The 24,289-nt window shown below is 44.0% G+C and overlaps 1 protein-coding gene across 1 annotated transcript; it reads right to left on the reverse strand.

Moving 5' to 3' along the window:
* Nucleotides 1-12,421: 12,421 nt before the first annotated feature.
* On the reverse strand, nt 12,422-13,924 carry LOC137422333 (ankyrin repeat domain-containing protein 34C-like). Its single transcript, XM_068109084.2, has one exon. The coding sequence runs from the start codon at nt 13,922-13,924 to the stop codon at nt 12,422-12,424; it is 1,503 nt and encodes a 500-aa protein (XP_067965185.2).
* Between the last annotated feature and the right edge of the window lie 10,365 nt (nt 13,925-24,289).

Genomic DNA, 24,289 nt, shown 5'->3' on the forward strand with positions numbered 1-24,289 from the left:
CAGGCCTTTCCTCGTATTCCTTAGGGGTCTTGGCCAGTTTGAGCAACAGGCCTTTCCTCTTATTCCTTAGGGGGTCTTGGCCAGTTTATTCCTCAGGGGTCTTGTTCACTTATTCCTTAGGGGTCTTGGCCAGTTTGAGCAGCACGCCTTTCCTCTTATTCCTTCGGGGTCTTGGCCAGTTTGAGCAGCAGGCCTTTCCTCTTATTCCTTAGGGGTCTTGGCCTCAGGGGTGTTAGGGGTCTTGGCCAGTTTGAGCAGCAGGCCTTTCCTCCAAATGGAATCGTACAGGTGGAATATAGGTCGATAAAGGCCGCTGCTGTTTCCAGCTTTTTCTGAAATTCAGCTTCTATGTGGTTATCGGTAGTGCCTAACAACAGTAGTTCAGGGAAAACAAACATGTCTCTGCACATTATAGCGACGCATATCTAACTTCACAATTAATTACGTTGTGCTTACTCCAAACAAATATAAAGGAGATAACTGAACTACACGAAGTAGTTTTATTTACCCCCAAGCATCATTCCCACAACGAAGCCTGGTGTTGGCTTAGTGGTTAGGGTGCCGGCTTGGGATCCTGGATTAGAATCCTAGTCGATCGCTGAATTAACGCCAGTTGGGTTGACTCAGCCTGTCATACTTCCGAGGTCGGCAAATTGAGTACCAGCTCACTAGTAATTCCCTGTGTGTCGCAAGAGGTGACTAACTGGGTTGGCGGCAGGAAGGGCATCCGGCCATAAAACACTGCTTCAAAAAAGGGGATCAAGGTGCCCAAAAAAGGCCAACACCTGCTCTGCGGGGAAAAATGGCCTCTACAGGTGGTTCCATCATTCCCACAACAATATGATCCTCTCACAAAAGGTTATGTTATACAGTGATGTAAAGGAGTTGCCGGTCTTTGTGGAGAGAAAGTGTGATTGCGTGCAGTTGCCAGTGTTGAAGGTCATGCACCATGTACCTCACCAGCAGCTTATCTTTTGTCAGTCTAACGAAAAGGATACACAGTGATTTCAAATATGCTGTCTTATACTGTGAGGTCAGGTCCATTTTCGGGTTCCACCACCTGGTGGGCATCCCGAGTGCTGTTGCTGCGTCATAATTTCCGGTTTCATCATTTCTGTCATCTCAATACTTGTGGCAGAAGAGGTGTCATGCTGGGTAAGAAACTTCTCCAACAAATAAATTGGAGAGATTGGACGGACAAAGTTGCAATTCCATGGGCGAGAGACAAAATAATGAAGGTGGGTGGAAAGCTTGGTCTCTGGAAAAGATAACAGAGTTTACAAGTCGAGATGCTTAACAAGCTGGATGAATGTGTGTGTCAGTCACAGCAGAACTAGGGAGTAGTACTGTAGTAGGTCAGGTGAGCTGGCTGCTCAAGTCCATGCCGATGTCCACAACTCCAAGCTTCTGTCTGCACAACGTCCAGGAGGCTTAGGTGGGATTCATGTCCCTGATGTCCGCAAGGAAAACTATAGTTATGATTAATCATAACTTCCTCAAAGAAACAACATTGAAGTCAGTAACAAATATAATTTCGTTCCAAATTTTGGGATTAGCAAACCTGTACATTTTTGGAATCATCAGAGCATGGAGAATCCGAAAATCAATGTTGTGATTTGCACAGACACCTGCATGGCCGCCATTTTGGATTTTGAAAATGGCCGCCATAAAATACATATTTTGCGCGATCTCGGCTTCTAGTCAACCTAGAGACTTAATTAAATATGCTAATCCTATGTTTTCTGGGTCAAGGAATCCAATAAAGGCCTCAAAATAGTGCTCAGGATTATAGAAAAGCAACAAACAAAGGTAATTGAAAACCTTTGTCTTTATATTTGTGATATAACTGTATTACATAATACATGATATTGCAAGTCCTTTGAAGTTATCGGTATGGGTTTATAAAGCAAGAAAGCAGCCTTGTTTGTATCAGATTGAACTGTAAGTCCTATACACAGGATCTACGAGGTCTATACCGTTCAGGAATATGCTTTTACAGATCTTCATCACTGTCCTGAGTGTCATTTTCGCAAAGGTGTCTATGCAAATGCCAACATTAATTTTTGGATTCCTCATGCTCTGAATATTCCAAAAATGTATAGTTTTGCTAATCTCCAAAAATTTTGAACGAAAAAACACAGTGAACCGGACTATTGTAACACCTCCACTGTGCTTGCAAACAACATCCTTGACACAGGCCTCGATTGATGAATGTATTGAGCAGGTAGAGAAGAAAATTTGGTCTACTTTGAAAAAAAAAAAGCTCAAAATGTGATGTAAAAAAAATTACAAATGAAAACATCTGCGGCTTTAAAGTGTGTTCCATGAAAAGGTCTTGGCTGAAGGTGAATGTATAATGACGTCATCTCTGGTTGAAATGTCGCATGTATCGTCGAAACCCTTCATATCGTTTTTCATTGCCGCAGCAGTCCCAGTTGAGGCTTCATGAGCTCCCAGTGTAGAAAAATTAACGAGATCAGTTCCTCTGATCAGCACGCCTCCACCCCTATCCTGTCTCACGTTTCAAGATCAAAGTCAAAACAAAATGTCACATTTGAATATTGTCAGGGAGCAGGAACGTTTTACATTTCCAGGGATCAGTCGCAGTATCCCACGCAGCATATGCTTATGGAAAAGATTCGCTTTGATGGCGGTTCAAAGACGTAGAGTGAATGTGTGTGTGTGTGTGTGTGTGTGTGTGTGTGTGTGTGTGTGTGTGTGTGTGTGTGTGTGTGTGTGTGCGTGTGTGCGTGCGTGCGTGCATGCATGCATGCAAGCAAAGATTTGCGGTTGGGAGTAAATCCAAATGACTCCATGGTAAGATCTCCAACCTTTAATTGAACAAACAATGACTCAATGTTTCGATTAACAACATGTGACAAAGCCACACGCCTCCGTTAATCTTCCTCAAGAGTGATAAAATCATCTCAACATCCCCTTATATGCAAAGTGGGGTGGGCAAAGCTGGACAGCCAATTAAACCGTATCACACCGCTCTCGTGAACGGAGACGTGACTGACCAAATTCAAAAATCAACCGCATATTAACGGCTCAAAATAATCCTGTAAGCAATGCTGGATTATAACTCAAGTGTTTAGAAAATCCGGAACAATCATTACATTTAATTAGAAGTTAAACTTGTAAATAATTAAATTGTAAATTAAATTAAAACTGTAAATATATTAAAGCAAAAATTTTTAAGATAAAATAAAATTGCCATAATATCAAGATCATCACATGTGGCCCTATGCGGTCAAGGGGAAGGAGGGGGGGGGGGGTAATATGGGGGATAAAAGGGGGGGCGGAAACCGGAGGGGGTGGGGGAAAGCGGGGGGGGGGGGGGTTGGGAGAGGGGTGTTTGGGGAGGGGGCAGGGGGAAAATTGTCCGAATAAAAACCTTGTGTGATATTATGTGGACTCGTTCAAAGTATGGAATGCCTGCTTCGTTTACACAAGAGTGGATCAAACACGACCGGTAAGTCAACCACCTCTTGTGTGATCGAGGTAACAGTTTCTTCCGTGTGCCAAGCCTCTAAAACACGTCTTCTGTTTCTGTTAGGTGTGGAACCCAAAATATTAACCCTGTCCCATAAAGGTGTGTGGCCTTCCTTAAGGCCGTGTTTGGCAATAGCAGATCTGCTGGGATAATTACATTCAAATGCTTTTTGGTGTTCAGCAATACGTTGACCTAAGGTCCTCCCGGTTTCACCCACATACTCAGCTCCACAACCACAGGGCACTACGTATACCACCCCTGACCTATCTTTCCTCAGAAGCTTGTCCTTGACCCTCATAAGAGCTTGGCGAAGGTTGAAAACCCGGTGTGAAACTAACCCTCACTCCTGCCGATTTCAAAATTCTGCCGACCCTTTGTGAAACCCCCGGTACAAAAGGCAGAACACACAAACCCTTTGGTTGTTCTCTCGGTCTCAGCCTGTTGTGTGGGGAAGCCCTTATCGTTTTCCTGTTGGGTAACAAGCTATCAGTATAACCATTTGCCCTCAACACATTTTGAAGATGGTCCACCTCACTCATCTTGTCTTCAAAGGTAGATGGTAAATCACGTGCTCTTTTTGAGAGAGTGTGCACCACCGATCTTTTGTGTTCCATTGGATGGCAAGAATTGAAATCAAGGTAGCGATCAGTGTGTGTTGGTTTTCTGTACACCGTTACCTTTAAGGCTCCTTTGGGATCCCTTGCTACGAGTGTATCCAGGAAGGGAAGGGCTCCATTTTTCTCCTCTTCAATGGTGACATTAATGGAGGAAAAAGTTTTATTTATGGCCTCATGTATGATGCCCACCTCATCAAAGTGACAGATGACAAATATGTCATCCACGTACCAGAACTAAACACGTGGTTGCACTAACAGTGCTGGAATTAATGAACACGGCTGGCTGGACAAACAACCCTAACAGGGTTGCACTAACACGTGGAGTATACTCCACCCCTATCCTATATTAATGGTCCATCATATGCTCTATCCAAGTTTTTGGCAAACATTTTGAAGCATGGTGCCAACCCGTAGTCACCTCTTACGATGACATGGGAGGTGTGCCAGGAGGAAACCTTTGCTGTCCAGAAAGAACATCAGGGCAAGACTAAAGTTTGCCAATGAACACCTTGGCAAAGACCAGCACTTCTGGAACAATGTGCTCTGGACAGATGAGTCAAAGGTAGAGCTATTTGGCCACAGTACCAGAAGACATGTTTGGCGAAAACCAAAGACAGCATTTGACCACAAGAACCTGATACCAACTGTAAAGCATGGTGGTGGAAATATTATGGTTTGGGGCAGCTTTGCTGCATAAGGGCCTGGGCAGCTCACCACCATATAATCCACTATGAATTCTTCATTGTACCAGAGGGTGCTTGAGGATAATGTGAGGCCATCTGTCGGAAAGTTGAAGCTCAACCGAAGGTGGACCTTGCAACATGACAATGACCCTAAACATACCAGTAAATCCACCAAGGAATGGCTGAAAAGAAAGAAATGGAGGCTTCTGGAATGGCCAAGTCAAAGGCCGGATCTAAATCTCATCGAGATGTTGTGGGGGGATTTGAAACGAGTTGTGCATGCAACAAACCCCTCAAACATCACACAGCTGAAAGAATTCTGCATGGAGGAGTGGGCAAAAATTTCTCCCAGTCGATGTCAGAGACTGGTAGACAGTTATAAGAAACGCCTACTTGAGGTTGTTTCTGCCAAAGGGGGCAATACCACCTATTAGAGCCAAGGGTGTACTTCTTTTTCCACAGAAGGAAATGCCATCGCTGTTAATTTTTTGTTGAATAAATTATTGCAACGTCAATTTCGCTTTGTTTTTTGTTCAATTTTTTTTTTTTTTTTTTTTGTATACTCAATCGAGGCTCGTGAAAGAGCTAACATTTATTTCACAAACAAATCAACCAGACAAACAAAATATACAAAAATAGGGAGCGGAAGACAAGATGGGGAGAGAAGGGGAAGCACACAACCACAACATTTGAGAGCAGGGAGAAGTGAGGGAGGGAGAGGGCTTGGGGGGAGGAGGCGTGGGAAGGGGGGGGGGGAGAGGTATAAAACACAAGGGGACCGAAATTAGCGGGGGTAGAAAAGATCAAGGTTTTGGATCGGGGAGGATAAGAGATAGTGGTGAACAGCTGTTTTAAAGACCTGGAGGGTGGAGTGGGATTGAAGAGAGTGAGGGAGTTTGTTCCAGAGGCGGGAGAAAAGAGGAATGAAGGAGTGAAGTTGAGCAGAAAGTCTTGATTTTGGCAGTTTAACCATAAGAGGGTTGCAGGCAGATCTTGTGCGACCTGTAGGAATATTTGGGGGACAGAGCCCAGAGAGAGCTGGGGGGGCAAGGCCAGAGAGGAGTCAGTAGAAGACGGAAAGACCACCAACCTGCCTGCGGTGAGTGAGTGAAAGGCCCTTGGAGTTAGCTTCATCGCGGGAGATTCCAATGATTCTGAATGCTTTGGTTTCAACAGCGTGAAGATGAGCTAGGTGTGAGGCAGGAGCACCAGACCAGAGGGGAGAGAAGTATTCCATAGAGCTGCGGATGAAAGCCTTGTATGTGGTGAGGAGCTCGGGTGTGCCAAGTGTTACGAATTCATGTGAATTACTATTCAGGTCTTTGCTTATCAAGGTGTAGTCGATTAAAGGTTGTTGTGATTAAAGGGTCAGGAGCCCTTCTGGGAAAAAGGAGACCGGAAACGGAAGGAAAAAAGACACGAGGTCCTGGAGAAGCGACGATCTTCTTCTTCTTCCTCGCCGAGCTCCGACGAGAGTTGGTATCGATATTGAGCAGCGGGGAGGACGCTACGTTTGCTACGTTTGAAAGCCCGTCTGACAAAAGGAGTTACCTGCGCAGGGTACTTACCCCTTGACACGTCAAGTTGCCGTGGGTCCGTGCACGGAACCCAGCGTCCGGCACAGTTCGCCTCACCGTCTACAAGGACGCGTACGGGTCGCACCTTGGGCCTCGCGCGCGTTGCAAGCCACGCTTGGTTTTGCCCCGTTGCGTGGCAAGGAGGTGTGCGCTGCAGCAGCTGTCCCCGGTACGAGACGTGCACGTGTGGAGCACGTCCGCCCGGGGTTCGTTTCACTGCCCGTGTGCGGAGAAGGGAGACATTGTGAGAGACATTGACCATGGAGGGAGTCGGGAGTGGGGCTCACGTGAGAAATGTATAAGATGGCCATCTTAGAGTTACTGTAGATGAGTTTACATCTTTGTAATATTGATTGCTGATTGTTGATGGTTGTTGATTGCTCGGGGAATATATCATTGATTGTTCCGGATCCTTGGTGTGGGGTGTCTTATTGATTGGAATTCATATTGATTGCGTTACGAAAGCGCATAAATAAAATATCTTTCTGGCGGAGTTCCTCTCACGGTCCGGGGGTCACCGAGACCAGGTAGTCACCGGGAGGACCACGTAACAGAATGAAGGACTTCGCACGACGGAGGATGCCCAGTCGGCGACTGGCTTTGGAGGCCAGATTTGAAATGTGGTTTTCCCAGGAAAGATCATGGCAAATAGTGAGACCCAAAAGCTTGAGTGACAGAACTTCTTGGAGAGGATTATTCAGAAAGTGGATGGGAGGGTTGTCCAGTCGGTCTTTTCGGAGAGACATCGTAAGAGTGTGAGATTTATCAGGATTGAAAGACATGTTCCATTTGTTTGCCCAGTCTGTGATTTTGTCCAGGTCTGCAGAGAGTGAGGAGGCTGCAGACTGCCAATCTGAGGGATGAGGAATGGAGCGACAGAGAGTAGAGTCGTCAGCAAAGAGATAGAGAGGATTTTAAAGAGAGTCAGAGAGATCATTGATGAAGACCAGAAAAAGCACAGGCCCCAGAACACTACCTTGGGGAACTCCAGCCTGAACAGGAAGAGGAGATGAGAGAAACCCATTCAGGGCCACATGTTGACTACGACCAGAGAGGAAGTCCGCCAGCCATGCATGGAGATTTCCATGGATACCAAAGGAGGAGCGTTTGGTGAGCAGAGCAGGGTGCCAGACTGTATCGAAGGCACGTGAAATGTCGAGGGAGACAGCTCTAATTTCCTGTTTGGCGTTGAGGACTTCCATCCATTGTTGAGAAAGCAGAAGCAGCATGTCCAGAGTAGAGTGACCAGGTCTGAAACCAAATTGATGATCAGAGATCAAGCCATTGGAGAAGAGAAAAGATTTCATATCTGAAGCAATGATGGATTCCATGACTTTGCTGATAATTGGGAGAAGGCTGATTGGTCTGTAGTTGCTAGGATCTGTTTTTGCACCTTTTTTGTGCAAAGCGGTGATGTTGGCTGATTTCCAAGCAGATGGCAGATGACCTTGAGCAAAAGAGAGGGTGAAGAGAACAGAAAGAGGGAGTGAAAGAGTGGAAGAACATGATTTTAGGACCCGTGGGCTGATGCCGTCAGGACCAGTTGCAGAATCAGAGTCGAGGGTTGACAGAAACTTTTCCACCTTGTCAGGAGGAAAGGACACAGAGTCCAGGAGCAGCTGGGTACGACTGGGTATGGTGGGTACAGAGAGGGATGGGTTTGGGACACAAGATTTAGAGGCAAACACAGAGTTGAGGCATTCAGCTTTTTCACGTGCGGAGTCAGCCATGCAGCCGTTTGAGGTGAGGGAGGGGATGGAGGGGGAACAAACACCAGAAACAGATTTGACCAGACGCCACCAGGATTTGGAAGAGGGAGACAGATAAGAGAGTTCGGTCTTGAGAACGGAGAGATATTGTTTCCTGGCTCTCCTGAGGGTGGACACACACTTGTTTCGGGCTTTGTGAAAGGAAATGAGATTTCCTTCCATTGGATTTGCTTTCCAGGAGACGAAGGCAAGTTGTTTCTGGGCAACAGCCTCACCACAAGATTCCATGTACCATGGATGGGAGGAAGGGTATGACAACTGAAGACGAGATGGGATAAATCTGTGCATTAAAGAGAGCAATTTACTTTGAAAGAATTCCCAGGATGAGTTGATGTCAGAGGCAGTAGAGATGGGAGACCAGTCCAGATGATTGATGGCTGCTTGAAGACCGTGCCAGTTGGCCTGAGTGAAATTCCAGACTCGTCGACGCTGAGGAGGCTCTCTGAGAATGGTCAGAGAGATGTCCACTTTGACAAGCACATGATCAGATGAGCCGATTGGAGCAGAAGAAGAGCAGCAGACATTTTCAGGGAAGTTAGTCATAACCAAGTCCAGAAGAGAAGATGCTCCGTTGAGTGAGATCCGGGTCGGGAAATTGACAGATTGTGTCAGTCCCAGTGAGTCGCAGAAGTCCTTTGCTGAAGAGCCATGGCTGGTGAGAGAGGTGCCCACACCCAGCCAACTGGCATGGTGACAATTGAAAGAAATTAGATCACCTTTGTCTATAGATACTGTTTAAATGAAGATCAAATATTGATATGTCTACATATGATAAAAAGATTTTTAAAAAACATTTCATGGGGTGTACTTACTTTTTCCACATGTGAAATTTGCATTTATGTTTATTTAAATTATACAATGGACTACAAAATGTAAATGTTTCATGATATTTGTTATATTATATCACCTTTATCTGTCAATATTGATGAAATGAAGATCAAATAGCTGTATGTTGAAATATGTTGAAAAAGTCAAAACTTTACATGGGGGTTACTTACTTTTTCACGTGACTATAATATATATATTTGATGGATTTTTTTGTTGTGGTCCAACTGATATCGAAAATACATACGAGGTCAGTGTACGATGAATTCAAAACTAAAATGGAATTGCTGTGAAATTAACTCAAAAATTGGTAAATCATCCAAAGACATCAAATGGTTAAAAGGCCCTTCTTATGAAGACGTTTGCAGCCTCACACAATGATGTTATTGTTGCATTAAAAATGCAAGGTGCCACCAGTCCGAATGACAGGGGTTTGTGCCCATAAACGAGCCAAGCCTTCAGCCAAAAATGTCCCCGAATGTTTTCCGAGATGCATTTGATAAATACAAGGTGCACACACTCACACAGCGTGTTTGAAAGGGTTCTTGGTAGTTTTATTATTGTCGTGCTTATTTATGTCCATGAAGGTGGCACCCTTTACCCCTTACCTTTTACCCGAATCAAAATTCGGGTTGTACCATTACAAAAAAATAGTTAGTTCCTAATTTACCCTAAAAAGTTTGTCCCTAAGCACCCCTCTTTTTGTAATGGTACAATCCACAATTCCCCCTATTTTTTTAATCGTACAACCCTAACTTTAAATCGGGTAAAGGGTTTTAACTTCATGGACATGTCGTGCTTGCAGTTATTCCTAGTTCTGAGACTGATTGCCTTTTGTATATTTGTACATGAGATGTCTTCGTAACACATCTGCCCCTCTTCCTCTCGGCATCCTGTGGATTCTCGAGTCTTGGGAGTAAGAGGAGTTAATATATTCCAGCGTTCGAAATAGTGTGACACCATCAAACACAATTTCCCTTTGTCTGGTAATTGCAAAGTAATTTGGCCAACGCATAGGATCGGGTTTAGTATTGCTAATGGTTCGAGCCGCGGGCTGCTAATCCGCTCGGCAAAATAACATCTTGTCCGCGGTCTCGAACGAGGTTGCTCACCTGCCTCGTGGAGGGAGCTGGGCAGCTTCAGGACTCACGTCGGTCAGTCGCGGACAAGGGGATTAATCCCCCCTTGGTAAGGGGAAAAGGGGCCGACGGTGAGATCCGCAACAATTGTGAAGGATTCCGTTTAATCGATGATGTCTGGTTTATTTGGAGTGGCTTTGATTGAAAGATCTGCCAGGCATGGTACAACAATGTTGTAGGTATTTCAAATTATTTGACATTTTCATCGAACGAAATGAACTTGCAGTAAAACATTTTTGTGTACACGATAGAGGCTCGTGAAAGCTGGAACAAAATGGAAATGGGGAAACATCAAAAGGAGAGAAGTGAGGATGAGATCAAGGGGAAGGGGACAAGGACACATGGGGTGGAAAAGCTTCACACAAGCCAAATGAAACCCAGCAAGAAGAGGAAGGGGAAAGCGGGGATCAAACAGAAAAGGAACAAACCAATGGACAAACGGAAAGGAAAGGGGAAAGGAAAGGAAAGGGAAACAACCGGAAAGGGGTGAGGGAGAGGAGGAAAAATCACAATAAGCTGGAAAATGGAGTGCTTGGGAATGGGGTAATTTGGGGTAGCAGAGATCATGAGTATGGATGGGGGATGAGTTGAGGTCGTGGTGAACAGCTGTCTTGAAGCCCTGGAGGGAATAATGGGACTGAATAGACCAGGGAAGTTGGTTCCACAGGTTAGATAAAAGAGGGAAACATGACCATAATTTACCATAATTTTGTGGTCGTGGACAATGAACTAGACAATGATTTTTCCATCCATGACCATACTCTGTTTAGACAGGATGCGGTCCACCAAAGTTGTAGACCTGCTGCAGGGTAACACAGTAATTTGGAATTTGGCCAACATAGCACCCGCCACACGATGGCCAACCCTTTTCAAAAGGCATCGTGAGTTCTTTAACGCCCACCAGAAAATGCTGGTAGATGAGACAACCGGATCTTAACATCCCTCTCCGTGGAACGATGCACTCATTGATGCAAAGCAGATCATGCAAACACTGGGATGAGGGTTTATTGTCAGGTCAGGAATCAAACCAAGACAAGACATCTTACAGTATGAGCAATCCAGTCATCTCGCTTTATAACTAGAACGCCACTCTGTAGAGCGCATACTGCCGCCGTGGGTCAAGTTGGAATAGTACGATTTCGCAAAAGTTTGAGGGAGTAGTTCAGCCGACAACACAAGACAAGACAACACAAGACAGACACTGCACAGATACCGTATATATTTAGAATATATAGAAGATAATGTTAAAAGAAACAAGGCAATTTCACTTACATTTTCGGATTCAGCGTTCAATTCTATATAAGTGAGTGTATTTTGAGGCATGTGTGACTTCAAATAAAATTGTAAGCCAGGAAAAAACGTTCGTTTCATTCCTTAGGGATACAACATGTAAAACTGGCCCAAACGTGAAAACAAAACTCTCATTTTAAGTCGTACAAGCTAATGCGACCACTCATTCTTCTGGGAAGAATCCCGTGCACATGCTGGTCACACTTATAACTCACCTAAGTCTTTATAAGTTCATCAAATACTGACACCGTGATTGACATTCGCTGAGGTAAATGTTGATATCTCTTCTGAGGTAAAAACAAAACCAAAAAAAACCACAGTTTTAAAGCATTATACGTATCAAACGATACATTTTATGAAACGGGAAACCGAATACACACTTTGCTGGTTTTAAAATGACAGAATATGTCTTTATTAGAAAAAAAAAAGATAACCTTGAAGACGACGCTGCTAACAAAATACACCGCTCTAACGCATAACCACGAGTTTAAACTATATTTACAACGAATATGAAAACTATTTTCATATCATAATGTTAAATATAGAATATATAGAAGATAATGTTAAAAAAAAAATGAGCCCTATCTTCCAATGGTAAACAATCCTTCAAAAAATTCCTGGATCCGGAATAATATCCGAGGCTTCACCAAAAACTAATCAATTCTTCCTTATCCCAAGGGCAATCATCCCACCAACTTTCATTCAAATCCGTTCAGAACTTTTCCAGATATCTTGTTCACAAACACACGAACACGAACACACACACACACACACACACACACACACACACACACACACACACACACACACACACACACACACACACACACACACACACACACACACACACACAGACACGATCGAATGCATTACTCCCTGGCGGGAGTAATAAACTGCTGCAACTCCTCGTACATAAATAATTAATGTCTGGCTTTTAATGCAGAAAATGTCAACAGCAACATGTTTATGAACCATCTTTGAACCAAACATGATCACTTGCCGGTGTGCAAGGTTCACAACCCGTCTCACTTTCCTGGCAGAGTTTCTCGGACAAACATCTTTCTCATTTGCTCCAACTGTGTGGAATGGCGACGTGGAAGCTTCTTGTTTGGCTGCAGGTCTTTGGAGCATACCGGTGACTGACACCCAAAAGCAAATGTAAGATGGTTTGATGATCCTGAGATCAACCCGACACCCGTTGGCACCTTTTTGTCATATTTCGATACAATGGGAGGGAGCAGATTTGGTCGAAAGAGGTTTCCGTGTTCTGAGGGAAGAGTAGCTGATCCTCTTCGCTGTGGCAGGTATCGTCGCTGGGAGGAAAATGGTATAAGATTGCTTGCTGGTCCATCTAAAGAACGACGAGTCGGCAACTTGATCGATCCACGTGGCATTTTCGATTTTTTCCCATCGGTGATGTCAGAGGGAATATCGTCTGTGGACTTCATGAAGGCCATTTCAGTTGCGTCAGTTCCTGATGCTCTTCTGTGCCGGAGAGAGCAGTGATGAAAGATTCCCAACTGCCCCATGGACTCCTCCAAATCATCTGCAGGGAGAGTGTTGCGTCTTGTCATCACAGGGCACAGCATCGGCACGGTCTGGCCTTCTCTTACTGTTGGTGCTGTTATTGATAAAGTAGACCTCACAGGGCAGCTTATGCTAGACTGTCCCGCTGGAAGGATAGACCCTGCCACTTCCCAGCTGACATGGTGGCACAATGTGTTGTGGTTTTGCTTGCTGTCTACAAGGTCAGTATCAAGTTTTGAGGTCCTATGCTTGAGATTGTCAGAGATGACCAAATTATGTTGTCCACTGTTTGCTATTAGTCCATGAGGTTCTGATTTGATGCGCTGTAGCTTTGGAAACCGCATTCCCTGCACTTGCTTTGATGTTCCCTTCTTAACGACCTCAGGTGGATAAGACGTCGCGTCACCATCTTGGTGAGTTATGGACTTGCGAAGGAGACCCTGGACATCAACATGAGATGGCGACACATGATTTCCGATTACAGGTGAAGGTGGCGTGTTCAGGTACTGCTTCACAGTGCAGTTTCCTGAAGCCGTAGTACCTGCAGTGATGATAATGACCTCCTTACCTCGTTCTTTGCATGCCAGCAGTAAAAGCTTGAGACTTTCGTGCTCATTGTAATTTATGGCATGCATGAGTGCAGAAGCACCACTGTGGTCTAGCAGGTCTACGTTGGCTCCATTTTGGAGCAGCAGAGCCACAATCTCAGCGCCCACATCAGACACGCAGCAGTGCATGAGTGCAGTGTAACCAGCTTTGTCCTGGATGTTGGGGTCTGCCTTCTTCTCCAACAGGAACTTCACCATCTTAACTTTGCTCACACTTTGCTGGTCCACATGCTTTGTCTTGCAGGCGACCATTAATGGGGTCTCTCCTAGTTTGTTGCTCTCATTGACATATGCACCCCCTTCTAGGAGCAATCTTGTCAGTCGCAGCCGTCCAAGAGACACAGCCTTCAGGAGGTTATTTCCTTCAGTCCTGATCTCCACTCGGTTCTCCATAATATTGTTCCTCTCCACCGGTGATGCGTTTCACACACGTCACCTGCAGGTGGAACAGCACGTGACTGATAAATTCACGTGTGGAACGGCACAAAATAATTCCTTCATTAAATTTATCTTTGATGGCACAAATATCAAACGGTCAAAGATTTGCCCAATTGGATATATACATATATGTTTTTGTATACAAGATCGAGGCTCGTGTAAGAGCTAACATTAATGACAAAAAGAGACAAACTGACACATAAAACATGCAATAAAGGGAGCGGGAGACAAGATGGGTAGAGAGAGGGAAGCACACACGTACAACAGCAGAGAACAGGGACATCGGGAGATCTGTGGGAGGGAGAGGGCTTGGCGGGGGGGGGGGCATAGGAAGGTGGCGGGGGAGGCCGGGGGGAGGTATAAAACAAATGGACACTGCGAGGACTTCCAGGAAAGAAGTCGGTATTTCAAAAAAGTGGATCTGGGGTGAATTAGCGGGGGTAGAAAAGATCAAGGTTTTGAATGGGGGAAGATAAGAGATGGTGGAGAACAGCTGTTTTTAAGACCTGGAGGGAGGAGTGGGATTGAAGAGAGTGAGGGAGTTTGTTGGTTGACATAACAAACCATGTTGGTAACAAACCATGACAGGTTTGCTGGTTATGGTTCACATAATTATCTCCCCCATGTAGCCTGCCACACCGTGTTGGTCCTGCCGGAGCAGTTTCTTCACCTGGGGGCAGGCTGGCCAGTTTGCCATCCCTCTGTCAGCAATACTGTATCATTGAGGGCAGGAATTAGGAATTGGTTCATTGTGGCTGCGATAACTCGCCTCCTCTTCGCGAACATCCACCAGCTGATGCCAGCAGATGGGACGCCCTGTTTAACGTCCATCCGAGGGACGGCACACACATTGATGAGTCGCCCAGCCTGTGAAGCACCGACATGACAGTTTATATCTGGGTCGGGATTCGAACCCACGCAAGACAACTTCGAGGTGAGTGTGCATACCTGTAGGCTATCCTGTCAGCCCCAACATAATTGTAAGAGTAATTATGTTATACCAAACGCTGCATTCATTGACGTTAACTTGTCTTTAGAGTTTAGACCATACAATACGAAACAAAATCGGTTGGTAAAAGTTCGAGTATTCTGTCTTCTCATGTCCTTGTGTGAGTTCGTACAAATGTAATCCATGATTCCTGTAGATAGACAAGAGAGGTGAACCATATACGAGTTACGAGATAAGCATGGCCACTTACCTATCCGTCCTGAATTACTCGAGGCTCCGCATACTCACCTACCCGTCCGTGCTGCACAGCACGTCGATTCGTGCTCTTTCTCAGCACCAGCTTGTCTCTGCACCCTGGCGTTGATGTCTAGACGGGCAAGGACAAGACAAACGTGGGAAGATGCCGTGCGAGGCGACGGTGGAGAGCGTGGGGGGAGGGGGAGGAAGGGGGATGCACTTGACTCTCCACTCTCAAGATACCTCTCACTCTCATCCTGATGATGTCGCTAACACTTCTCTATTTCGTACCTTTTCGTCCTTTTGTCACTTTTTTACTGTAAACGATGGCACTCCCTCCCACGTTTACAGTAAAAAAGTGACAAAAGGACGAAAAGATACGAAAGAGAGAAGAGTTAGTGCTCCTATCCCTCTACAGGTCCATATGTCTAATCGTCTCTCGGTCCCTGCTCTCAATTGTTGTGTTTGTGTCCTTCCCCCTCTCTCCCCATCTTGTCTACTGCTCCCGATGTTATTTGTTTTATGTGTCTGTTTGTCTTTCTGTGTGATTAATGTTCGCTCTTTCACGAGCCTCGATCTTGTATACAAAAAAAAAAAAAAAAAAAAAAAATCTCGAACTTCGAGTCCAAAGAAGGCCAATCCAGATGGCCTTCTATAATGGCCAATCCTCGAGACAAATTGCCAAAAAATTACAAGTGTCAATAAATGCAGTGCCATTAAACGACATAACGAAACTGGTAAAAATGCTGATAGAAAATGTTCTGGTCGACTAAAAATCACAACAGAATCGCAGGACAAGTAATCCGAGTCACCAGTCTGCGCAACAGACGTCTTACAGCACCGGAAATGAGAGACTAGCGAAACAGCTCCAGCCTTGCAACCGTTTCAAGGCCTTCTTTTCTCAAAGTTACAATTGCCTGTTTTTGTTCTGGCGTTAGCTGAGCTTTGGCACCCATGTTCATGCAATCTGAAACACAAAAACACTCATTACATTGTATGGCCGGCCTTTCTGTAAACATTTTTTGCAACGCCTGGAAATAATAGACATTGCACATGATGAAGAAACTAAGCAGAAACATTGATTCCACACATAGCAGAGTATTTGTAAACAGTTTTTGCTCCTGAGATGAAACATTAATAACATTAACTTCACGTTTCAGTTTAGATTTTGTATTGCGCTTTTCGACCTATTTCCAAAAATTGCTTTAAACCTACGTTTCGCACAAGAAAGATGCATTGCACAATATATTAATAGTAGATAAGCAGGTATATACAGGGTGTTTAAAAAAAGTGGACGATACGAGCAGGCTGATATTCTGTCATTTCCAATGCGATACCCCTCTCTCTCACAGGTTATGGGGGTGGTGGTGGTGGTGGTGGTGGTATGCCATTCCTAACAAGTAGTCAGTAGGACCCTTTGTCAACTATGGTGTTCACAGTGGAACATAAAGTGAAAATCGTGACTTTGTGGTTTGAGACAAAATCCTACGTGTCCTACAAAAAAATCCTACAAAATCCTACAAAATCAAAATCCTTCAAAATCCTATGACAAGATCCTACAAAATCCTACGTGCGCCAATGATAGTCAGTATTACAATGTTCACACCTGTAATGGACCTTCCAATGGAAGCATTCAGCGGTTTGTGGAGCACTTCCTAGCAAATGTGAACATGAAAAATCAAAATAAAGGCAACATTGGCCACACACCAAGTGTTACCAAGAACCAAGGGAACATTGATCTTGTGAGAGATTCTGCTATTGAAAGTCCTAAGAAATTCCACCGTCGGAGTTCCTGGAAACTGGTGATCTCAGCCTCATCTGTAAGGAACATTCTCACTTCTGAACTCAAGCTCTACCCCTACATCATATCTGTAAGGAATAAACTAACTCTGAATGGCATGGCAAGACAAGTGACAATGTGTGATTGGTTCAGTGACAAAATGGAAAAGTACCCAAACTGGATGAACTCCTTGTGGTTCAGTGATGAAGCACAATTTCATTTGAATGGGGCTATCAACAATCACAACAACATCATCTGGGGTGATTAGCTTCCTGAGGAGGTGTCTGGGATGTCTCCCAAGGGCCCCAAGTGCACTTGCTCCTGTTGGGGAATGAGTAGCCTCCTGTTGGTGACTGAGTAGCTTCCTGTTGGGGACTTAGTAGCTTCCTGTTGGAGACTAAGTAGCCTTCTGCTGGGGACTGAGTAGCCTCCTATTGGAGACTAAGTAGCTTCCTGTTGGGGACTAAGTAACCTCCTGTTGGGGACTAAGTACCCTCCTGTTGGGGACTAAGTACCCTCCTGTTGGGGACTAAGTACCCTCCTGTTGGGGACTAAGTACCCTCCTGTTGGGGACTAAGTACCCTCCTGTTGGGGACTAAGTAGCCTTCTGCTGGGGACTGAGTAGCCTCCTAAGTACCCTCCTGTTGGGGACTAAGTACCCTCCTGTTGGGGACTAAGTACCCTCCTGTTGGGGACTAAGTACCCTCCTGTTGGGGACTAAGTACCCTCCTGTTGGGGACTAAGTAGCCTTCTGCTGGGGACTGAGTAGCCTCCTGTTGGGGACTAAGTATCCTCCTGTTGGTGACTAAGTAGCCTTCTGCTGGGGACTGAGTAGCCTCCTGTTGGGGACTGAGTACCCTCCTGTTGGAGACTAAGTAGCCTTCTGCTGGGGACTGAGTAGCCTCCTATTGGAGACTAAGTAGGTTTCTGTTGGGGAGTAAGTAACCTCCTGTTGGGGACTAAGTACCCTCCTGTTGGGGACTAAGTACCCTCGTGTTGGGGACTAAGTACCCTCCTGTTGGGGACTAAGTAGTCTCCAGTTGGGGACTTGGGGAGGGTTCGACAACAATATTAACAACACATTGCTCCCCGTTTGCACAACTTCACACAAAAAGCTTGTACCAGTACACCTATCTACGTCACTGGGCACAGATCACCCAATGCTCTCTTATACTTTCCTTTCCTTCTTTCTATGATTGAAATGCCACAAATTATTTTTCTTGTACACAATTACAAATGGGATGCAAACATTGAAAACAGTGCAATGGGAGGAGTGTGGATGTATGAAGGGGGTTGGATGGTTGGTGCATATATATGTGGATGCACGAGGTAGGTGCAGTACTAATGAACGGATTGTGGTTTAGTTGGTGGGAGGGGAGGGGTAAGTGTGGATTATGCGGTAAAATGTGCAGGTTGTCGATCTCTCGGTAGGAGAGGGGTGGTGGTGGTTAATGGAAAATAATGGCAGGCGGTGTATTTGTAGGTAGTTGGGGAGGGGTGGTTGTCGATTTGAAGGGGGAGAGTGGTAGTGGTGATTTTTTGTAATAAAATGGAAAGTGGGAAACACCAACAGCAGATATGGGGTAAATGTGGTTAGGTTGTGGGTGAGGGGCGATTGGGGGAGGCGGGTAGGGTATCATGGCATTATAGTTGGTAGGTTTTTAAATCGGAGGTGGTGGGAGAGAGGCTGAAGGTTGTGGAATACTGAGTGGGGAGACACAGAGAGAATTCCCACAGTGTATACACAATTCGGTGCCAGACAGCAGTCGAAGATGGTTTGCTTTCTTGTCCGTGTCCCCAAGGGTTTTGGGAATAATTGCTTGCTTTGATAAATTGTACAATTGTTGCATTTGCATGCGTGTAGAGAGAGATAAGGAATATCTGTAGAGAACGTTTTATCTCTCACCACGAAGAGGATGAAAAAATAAAACATTATGTCATTAAGAACACAAGTTATCTTGTGTGTACAGTGTATTGTGGCATGGTTAACTTCACCTTGTTAGCCTTGCCAGAGGAGAGGATAATGCATTTGAGTCTCTTTATTACTTTCAAAATCGAAGATTTTTGAAGTGCAGACTTGGCATTTAATATGGAATATTTTTTTTGTGGGGGTGAACTTATTTTTCAAGATGTCTTAGAACCAAAAGTTCATTGCAATTATGTTGAAATTATTCTAGATTTTGTTAATGTGACCTTTAAAAGAAACAAAAACCACATTTGACATTTCGAAACAAATAAATTGATCCTTGAAAGTGATGTAAACTGATATCGAACTCAATTCATGGACAGTACGATGTTAAACTTCTGTACGTTTTCCAGAAGTATCTCTTTATTTTGCACATTAGCCAAAATTTATTTTAACAAAAACAAAAGTAAAACTAGAACGGGCACTCGGTAGAGCGCATACCTTCGCCGCAGCTACTGTTCTGTACTTGGCATGGGAGTGTAGGGAACAGAACAACAAAAATACGATTTTGACCTTTTCGTGACCTTGACCTTGACCTTTGACCCGATTGCTCCCAAAATCTAATCAAATGTGTCCCGTATAATAACCAATCATCCCACCAAATTTCATGCAATTCGGTTGAATACTTTTTGAGTTATGCGAATAACATACACACACACACACACACACAGACATACAAATAAATACACAGCGATCAAAACATAACCTTCCGCTTTTGCGAAGGTAATTACGACTGGGATTACGGACAGTAAAATTACAGTTCAGTACTTCGTGTAACCCCCACGAGCATTCAGGAGAGCACGTACACGTTGAGGCATGCTGTTCACGGGATTTGCCAAGGTTTGGACAGGAATCGCTTGCCATGCAGTGACAATAGCCTGCTGCAATTCATGCGCAGAGGTCGCTGCTGGTCCAAGTGGTCGATTTGACGCGTTAATTCCACCCACAAGTTATCTATCGGATTCATATCCGGGGACATGGCAGGCCACTCCATATGCTCTACACCACGGTCTGCAAGAAATGTTGGATCATGCGAGCACGATGAGGCCGTGCATTGTCATCTTGGAAGACAAAGTTTCCTCGAAAGGCTGCACGAGCAAATGGAAGCAATGTTTCTTCCAGAATGGCCCTGTACTTGAACTGGTTCAGGTTTCCATTCAGAACAACCAGGTCAGTTTTGCCCCCTGCATGAAAAGCAGCCCAAACGGTCTCCCCACCACCTCCAGCTTGGACTCTTGGCACTATACAATCTTCGTTGTAGGCTTCATGCACTTGTCTGCGCACTCGGATGCGGCCATCTTGACGATAGACCAGAAATCTAGACTCGTCACTGAAGATCACGTGATTCCAGTGTCCTGGCTGCCATCGACGGTGCTCTCTGGCCCACTGCAATCGGCGCTGGAGGTGTTGTCTGGTCAGGCGTGGCTTTCTCAGGGGACGCCTGGCACGATAGCCTGCTTGAACCAGTCGTTGGTTGACTAGCCTTCTGGATACAGGCACATTTGTCAGTTGCTGCCACTCAGCCCTAAGCCGATTAGCTGACTTGGTACGGCCATTGCGGACTAACCGGTGCAGCTGGCGATCATCCCTCCTTGTGGTTCTGCGGGGACGTCCTGGCCTCGGTATTGGAGTAGGGACACCCCTCTGAGCATTTCGTTTCAGGATCTTTGACACCTGACTTTGAGTGATGCCATACTGCCGAGCAATAGCACGCTGTTTCATGCCGTAATTTTGTAAAGCCACCACTCCATGACAAACAGCATTGTCGAGTTGACGGACCATCTCCAGAGGAAGCAGCAATAACTTTTGGAGACGTGCAGCAGTTGTTTTCCACGAATACAGAACGCAACAACCCTTGTATACCCGACTGTGAAGCCAATCATCAAATGCACCTGTCTGTACATTTTGCCATGCCACCTGTGATATAATCCTGTTGTTGACTTCCTGCTGTGACAGACAATCAGTGACATGGTTCTTTTAACAAATAAATCACCAAAGTGTAAAAGAAACTCATCAGATTGATATACTGAGTTAATAAAGTAAACCCAAGTCAAGAAAAAAAAAAAAATCCATATTAAATGCCAAGTCTGTATATTGGTTGGTCTTGTGCGTTATTCTGTCTGTTTGTCAATTGCCTACAGGTCACAATTTTAAACAGATCGGCATTAAACTTTACCAGGTTGTAGAGGTCGTGACAATTTAGAAGCCTGTTGATTTTGAGGTCATAGGTCATCTTGAGGTCAAATTTCTAAAATTGTTATTTTTCATCTGCTTGAATTGAAAATGAAACAGCAATATGCAAATTGCTGTTTAATTGTATGGAAATATTGCCTCAGTGAATTGGGAAACCAACTATTTTTTAAGGCAAAAGGTCAAATGTCAACTCAAGGTCAAACTTCTAAAAACATCAATTTATTCATCTGAAACATCGCCCATTTTCATCTGATTGACTTGAGAGTTAAACAGGAATTGCATAGTGCCTCACTGGATTGGGAAACCAACTATTGTTTGAGATCAAAAGGTCAAAGGTCATCTCAAGGTCAAACTTCTAAAATCATACATTTTCATCTGAAACATTGTCCATTTTCATCTGATTGACTTGAGAGTTAAACGGGAATTGCATAGTGCCTCACTGAATTGGGAAACCAACTATTGTTTGAGATCAAAAGGTCAAAGGTCACCTCAAGGTCAAACTTCTAAAATCATAAATTTTCATCTGAAACATTGTCCATTTTCATTTGATTGACTTGAGAGTTAAACAGGAATTGCATAGTGCCTCACTGAATTGGGAAACCAACTATTGTTTGAGATCAAAAGGTCAAAGGTCACCTCAAGGTCAAACTTCTAAAATCATAAATTTTCATCTGAAACATTGTCCATTTTCATTTGATTGATTTGAGAGTTAAACAGGAATTGCATAGTGCCTCACTGAATTGGGAAACCAACTATTGTTTGAGATCAAAAGGTCAAAGGTCACCTCAAGGTCAAACTTCTAAAATCATAAATTTTCATCTGAAACATTGTCCATTTTCATTTGATTGACTTGAGAGTTAAACGGGAATTGCATAGTGCCTCACTGAATTGGGAAACCAACTATTGTTTGAGATCAAAAGGTCAAAGGTCACCTCAAGGTCAAACTTCTAAAATCATAAATTTTCATCTGAAACATTGTCCATTTTCATCTGATTGACTTGAGAGCTAAACAGCAATTGCATAGTGCCTCACTGAATTGGGAAACCAACTATTGTTTGAGATCAAAAGGTCAAAGGTCATCTCAAGGTCAAACTTCTAAAATCATAAATTTTCATCTGAAACATTGTCCATTTTCATCTGATTGACTTGAGAGTTAAACAGGAATTGCATAGTGCCTCACTGAATTGGGAAACCAACTATTGTTTGAGATCAAAAGGTCAAAGGTCACCTCAAGGTCAAACTTCTAAAATCATAAATTTTCATCTGAAACATTGTCCATTTTCATCTGATTGACTTGAGAGTTAAACAGGAATTGCATAGTGCCTCACTGAATTGGGAAACCAACTATTGTTTGAGATCAAAAGGTCAAAGGTCAACTCAAGGTCAAACTTCTAAAATCATACATTTTCATCTGAAACATTGTCCATTTTCATCTGATTGACTTGAGAGTTAAACAGGAATTGCAGAGTGCCTCACTGAATTGGGAAACCAACTATTGTTTGAGATCAAAAGGTCAAAGGTCACCTCAAGGTCAAACTTCTAAAATCATAAATTTTCATCTGAAACATTGTCCATTTTCATTTGATTGACTTGAGAGTTAAACAGGAATTGCAGAGTGCCTCACTGAATTGGGAAACGAACTATTGTTTGAGATCAAAAGGTCAAAGGTCAACTCAAGGTCAAACTTCTAAAATCATAAATTTTCATCTGAAAATTAATCAATTTTCATCTGATTGACTTAAGCATTGATTAAGATCCTTAATTTTAATTTTAATGAAATGGATAATTTGAAGCATCCATGGCAACCTTTTTTGGGGGATGAGGTAGATTTTGCAAGTATCGTGATCTGCATGACACCTTTCTTGTCTGTCTGTTTGTCTGTCTGTCGACACATAATGTGCTAACGAAGGCCACAAACGCCACCTGGTGGTAGCCAGTATTGCACGTTACCTTTTTCAACCGAGTAAGTCTATAAAGTACGTAGTATTACAATGCAAGTGTGTCTCAAATTACGTGATATCAGAATGCGAGTATGTCTATAAAGTATGTACAATTAGAATGCAAGTACACCAATATAAATGTCCATTTATTAAAAACCATGAGTGCATCTACAAAGTATATCCTATAGAATAGGTCTACATCTGTAAAATACACTACTGGTCAAAAGTTTTAGAACACCCCAATTTTCCAGTTTTTATTGAAATTTACGCAATTTAATGTCTCAATGTACTCTGAAATTAAGCACAGAACAAATAAACATTTGGGGAATAAAAAAAATAATTCATAGAATCATTTTGTTTAACAAAATTTAATTTAAATTTTTGACTCAGCAAAGTAGCCACCTTTTGCAGATATAACCGCCGAACACACTCGTGGAATTCTTTCTACAATGGAAATCAAATATTGTTCGGGAAGTTCTTCCCAACACTGTTGCAGAAGTTCCCACAAATGTGTTGCACTTGCAGGTTGCTTTGCTTTCACCCTTCTGTCCATTTCATCCCAAACCAGCTCGATGGGGTTTAAGTCTGGAGACTGTGCTGGCCATTCCATGATTTGAAGCCTACCGTCTTGCTCTTTTCCTTGAAGGTAGTTTTGACATAGCCTGGGGGTGTGTTTAGGGTCATTATCTTGCTGTAGGATGAACCCTGACCAACTAGGCGTATACCAGAGGGTATTGCATGGTGCGGCAAAATGCTGTGGTAGCCCTTTTGGTTCAGGGTGCCAGTCACTCTGTACAAGTCGCCGACTCTGGATCCAGCAAAAGAGCCCCAGACCATCACGCTTCCTCCTCCATGTTTGACAGTTGGTGTCACACACTGAGGAACCATCCTTTCACCTACTCGACGGCATACAAAAGCCCTGCGTGATGAACCAAAGATTTCAAATTTTGATTCATCGGTCCATAATACCTCCTTCCAGTCTTCATGGCGGTGCTTCATGGCCCAGGCAAGCCTCTTTTTTTATTTTGCCATGTTAGCAATGGCTTTCCTACTGCCACTCGACCTGTCATACCTGCAGCTCGAAGTCTTCTCTTCACAGTTGAAACTGAGACTTGCTTACTTCGACCAGTGTTAAGCTGTGCTTGAAGCTGTTGTCCTGTGAGCCGCCTATCACGCAAGCTGTTGAATCTCAGAAACTTGTCTTCTGATTCTTTTGTGGCTTTGGGTCTGCCAGACCTCTTCCTGTCAGAGTTTC

Source organism: Myxine glutinosa, chromosome 2, assembly GCF_964187855.1.
Source record: "Myxine glutinosa chromosome 2, kmMyxGlut1.1, whole genome shotgun sequence".
NCBI classification, from domain to species: Eukaryota; Metazoa; Chordata; class Myxini; order Myxiniformes; family Myxinidae; genus Myxine; species Myxine glutinosa.

Coding starts and splice junctions, on each gene's coding strand:
- LOC137422333 (XM_068109084.2), bottom strand. CDS start 13,924: ATGGAGAACCGAGTGGAGATCAGGACTGAAGGAAATAACCTCCTGAAG.